Here is a 5,000-nt window from a genome sequence, read left to right on the forward strand (position 1 = left end):
CTGTGTCTCTTATCTGCTAGTCTGAATTACTTCCATATGCCATGGTAGCTTGACTAATTTTAGGTGTCAGGGCAGTAATACATTAGTAGTACATTGCAGTAGATATTTATGGTATTTTTTTAACAAAGTAACTGCATTCTACATTCTAAGTACTTTGCATCCCACGTCTTTGAGGCCAGGTTCAGGACAAAACCATATTGAAAGAAAATAACACAAAAAAACATCTGAATAAGAGGTCAAAGCATTTCATGACAACTTATCAGTGTGCAGATATTTATGACAAGTTACACATGTCCATTATGAAGTATATTTAAATTCATTAAGCCAAACCAATTTATGTGTCAGTCAAGCAGTTATGGATATTACACCTCATATATTATAGCTATGCCATTTAAAGTGATATTGTGCCATTTGTGGAAATACGTTCATTTTCAATGTGAATGGCTAGTTTGGAGGTAAAGTTTGCACTGGCAGACTCAGATAACGACTGCAGATACAGAAGAAATGTACACCTCAATCATTTAACTCAAGGCGAGGTGTGAAATGAACTTTTTTCCAAAAATGGCACAATATCACTTTAAGAGTATGAACATACACCAAATGAGATACCACGTGTGAAATTGGCACATTGGCTCTCCTGACATGGACCCAAAACAGCCATCCGTGCACATTACCATGAGTGGCCAGCAGAGTGTCTGGCTGGTCAGGGCAGCAGCTGCGTGCCCTAAGCCGCAAAGATCCCCACTGGAACAGCTCCCCTCTAGCTCTGCTCACCACAAACCCCACCCACACCCCACAACCCCACAGCCCTCTCACTCTCAGAGCCGGATCTTGCCATTTTCGGGCCCTAGGCGAAATATAAACATGGGGCCCTCAAAAGTCAAACTATAGACATAGAAATTCTGTGTTCTGGTGCTATTTTAGTATTTTGTCTCATATACGGTATACTGTATCTTCGATTACTTTAAATGAGTGACAAATTAAGATTCAGCCTATTTTTTATTTTTTTCACCGAGACTGGTGTGACAGTTGGGAGCCCCTACAGAGTACAGATTTGGTCAGGGCTCTAGGTAATTGCCTAGATTTGCCTAATGGGAAGTCCGCCTCTGCTCACTCTACCCCACCCCAAACCCCTCATTCCTCTCAGTCTACCACCCATGACCCAAGCCGAGAGGCCCTATCTGCCATTGACATCCCTCCAAATCAGAGTGCTGCACTTGGCAAATGGCTCAGGTGCCATGTTGCCACGGAAAATGGATCCCTCATTAGAGCTCAGACTGTCTTATTTTTGCTCTCTCTCTCTCTCTATCTCTCTCTCTCTGTGTCTCTGTCTCTCTCTCTCTCTCTCTCTCTCTCTCTCTCTCTCTCTCTCTCTCTCTCTCTCTCTCTCTCTCGCACACACACGCACACACACGCACACACACACACACACACACACACACATACATGCACGCACGCACGCACGCACGCACACACACACACCCACACACATATCTGAGCTAAACACACTCTCTGCTGCTGCTACAGCTACACAGCTAGTCTTCCAGGCTCCCCATCGTGGAAATGTCCAAATATACAGAAATCTCAGCTCCAACAAGTCGGGTGGGAGTTGGGTGGATGAATATTTCAATATTTGATTACCTTCTTTTGAATATTTACGGTGAAACATTCATTAGTGTATTTTGACAGGGTTGTATGTGTGCGTGCGTGCGTGCGTGCGTGCGTGCGTGTGTGTGTGTGTGTGGGATGGGGTGTAGTGTTGTAGACATGTTTAATATTTTATGTCTAAAGTGTTTGTAGAAGTTTTCACAGAGTTAACGGTGTTCTGTGTGTGTGCGCGTGTGCGCGTGTGTGCGTGTGTGTGTGTGTGTGTGTGTGTGTGTGTGTGTGTGTGTGTGTGTGTGTGCGCGTGTTTGTGTGTGTGTGTGTGTGTGTATGTGTGTGTGCGTGTGTGTGTGTGTGTGTGTGTGTGTGTCTAGGTGTGTGTCTACTGTAGGTGTGTGTCTAGGTGTGTGTGTGTGTGTCCTTCTGTGTTTGTATGGGTGCCAGTATATGTGTGGTGCAGACGGAAGTGCTAGAGATGAGGCCTTGCTGATGCTGCTTGTTTCAAGTGTAGCCAGGTTATAGCCCACTGTGCTGGGCTTCACAGCTGCCAAGCTCAGCAGCGTGGCGCTATCACCAACAACAACACCCAGACATAAGAGAAGCAGTAGAGCACACAGAGATACCACCCTCTCAAGGAAAGGTCATCCTTTAAACAGAGTTGGTGGTGCTGGTTTCAGAACACATACACACTGTAAGACATTGCAAGGCAGTGAAACGTAAAAACATAGTAAATTCCCTTGCTGCCTTCAGTTTGTAAGTTTACTCAACTCAACTTAAGACATTTTGAAGCTTTCTCAAGTTGAGTTCATTTATACAAACTTAAGGCAACAGGCTAACTTCCTTTTTTTACGTTTACCTGGCTGCAATGTTTTACAATGTAGCTGATACAGAGACGGCACTGTATATAAACTTACAGTACAAAGAAAATACTCAGTGCTGCAAAAGAATGATGAACTCATCTGTTTTATTTGGAAGACCAGGGTACATTGGGAGCCACCAGACAGGCTCATGTGTTTTATGCGATTCATTAGGAGCTGGCTATTTTATTGTTAAATCTATCTTCATGGTTGTTCTTTCTTCATCATTAGCCATGGTTTGTTAATGTTGCACATCATTGCGTTTACAAATGATTACTGATGAATGACCACAGCAGCACTAAACAAAGACATTCCAGGCAGCATGCTCATACAGTACACACAAAAAAACATATATAGTTGGGCTACTTCCCAACTAGCCCAACTGTTGCACTGTGTTCTATTCCTGCCTATGACCTTTCCCAGTGAGAAGAGGTCATCTAATATGTCTCCATGAGTCAAATCCCTGAGTCATACAAGCCTGTTTTTTTTTATTATTATTATAATTATTATTACAACGTTCATACAGGGATTTATAGATTCTTCTCTGTAATTACACCCAAAGGGAGATGGTACACCTCTGATGAAATACTTGAACAAGAATGAAGATTTGATGAGAATGGGGTTGAAGTGGTGTGTTGAGAATTTGTAATGAAAAGCCCGTTTTGAGGCATCATCAGTACAGCATTAATTGTAGAGAAACTATGTGTAATGTTCTTTGCTTTTGTCTGCACAACGCTAGAGAGATGTTCGGAATTCTGATCATTTCTCGATTCACCATAACACGTTTCTCCTGTGTGTGCGTGTGCGTGTGTGTGTGTGTGTCTGTGCGTGTGCGTGTGCGTGTGTGTGTGTGTGTGTGTGTGTGTGCGTGTGCGTGTGCGTGTGTGTGTGTGTGTGTGTCTGTGCGTGTGCGTGTCTGTGTCTGTGTCTGTGTCTGTGTACACTTTTTCAGGGAACAATGACAGTAAGTGCACCGTTTGAGGGAGAATTACTGTATCCATAAGTGCAGCACAGTGCAGTGCAGTGTCTAGAGTTGAGGTATCTCTAGCCCACAGTAAGTACTCTTCAGAATAGTCGGAAGGCCACCTGAGGTACAGGGAGCACAGCGCATCTCACTTGAGCCATAAAACACACCGAAGGGAGAGGTTCACTTGAAGAGGGGTTGTCTTCTCTGTCATAATTACCATTAAGATGTCAAGCAGTTCACGTACACGTTCATGAGTGTCTGTTTAATGGCACCGTCTTGTTGGAGTTATACCGCACAAGCAGTTTGTTTTAAAGGGAGCAAATTCATCCTGATTTGTGAGTTAGGAGGGGAAATTTGACAGCCGTTACATACTGTAGCCTAGAAATGTTATTTGTAGCTATATGAGGTCAAAACAGCTGGTCATGACATTGTAGGTTTTTTATCCCTACATACAGTATGTGCCATATAGTTCTTAAATATACCATAATGTAGGTAGATGAGGTTAATTATTAGGAATGACAAGTGTAAGTATATACTGTTACATGTTGTTAGATGGTAAAGGAAACGTTACAGAAGTACCAGGGGTGTATAAAGTCAAAGTAGGAGTACATTTGTAATGTAACTACAAAACTAGTACATGATACTAAAAAGTTACCTTGTGTTTTATTTTCTTTCTTTCTTTTTTTTTTACTTCTACTTCTGCTTTAGCCACCTTATTATCCACTGTTGCAATGATGGCGCCATTACTATTTTGATAACAGTGGTTAATGCTAAATCATTCAAAAGGGCTAGGGGCTAACTGGAACTAGCAGACAGGAAAGACTGTGGGAGCACAACAAACATTGAAATGGGCGGTGTTGATGGGCGTGGTAATAAGGTGGATATACCTCTGCTGAGCATCATCAAAAGATACTGATTCCAAGCATCCCCCTCCTATCCTCTCTCTCTCTCAGTCCCGCTCGTCCGGGGGAGACGCCAAGTCATCGGACGACATGGTGTTCGAGGTGGCCGCCGACATCCTGAGCAAACTACCGCCCGACTTCGACACGGAGGCGGCCATGCGCAAGTTCCCCACCAGCTACAACCAGAGCATGAACACCGTGCTGGTGCAGGAGATGGGCCGCTTCAACAAGCTGCTGCAGACCATCCGCGACTCCTGCATCAACATCCAGAAGGCCATCAAGGTACAGTGCACAAACATGCAAGACTAAACTCCTCCCTACATATCTATCCATCTATCCGTCTATCTGTCTGTCTGTCTGTCCGTCCGTCCGTCCGTCCGTCCGTCCGTCCGTCTATCTGTCTATCAACACTCTGTACCTGCAGTGCCCTTGAGCACAGCATCTATCCGCACATACCTCCAGGGACTATGGCTCTGTACTGTAAAGAAGAACTACAGTAAGCTGTTGTAGGTCAAAGCATCAGCTCAGTGTAATGTAAAGTAAATAGAGCTGCTCCCTGCCGTACACAGCTGAGCAAACTTGCTCTCGCTGCTACTGCGGATGATGTTGTTGTTGTTGTTGTTTTTTAAGGGAGGAGAAGAGTTTCTGTCAGCCTTGAGGGTCCGTCCG

At 44.1% G+C, this 5,000-nt stretch overlaps 1 protein-coding gene across 1 annotated transcript in view; it reads left to right on the forward strand.

The window, feature by feature from the left end:
- Positions 1-5,000, forward strand: part of dnah7 (dynein, axonemal, heavy chain 7) — a 149,456-nt gene that overhangs the window by 131,343 nt on the left and 13,113 nt on the right. The window contains exons 66-67 of the mRNA XM_063214309.1: positions 3,415-3,426; positions 4,383-4,613. Of these exons, the coding sequence (XP_063070379.1) occupies positions 3,415-3,426; positions 4,383-4,613 (243 nt within the window). The remainder of the gene's footprint in view (positions 1-3,414; positions 3,427-4,382; positions 4,614-5,000) is intronic.

Source organism: Engraulis encrasicolus, chromosome 13 (genome assembly GCF_034702125.1).
Source record: "Engraulis encrasicolus isolate BLACKSEA-1 chromosome 13, IST_EnEncr_1.0, whole genome shotgun sequence".
NCBI classification, from domain to species: domain Eukaryota; kingdom Metazoa; phylum Chordata; class Actinopteri; order Clupeiformes; family Engraulidae; genus Engraulis; species Engraulis encrasicolus.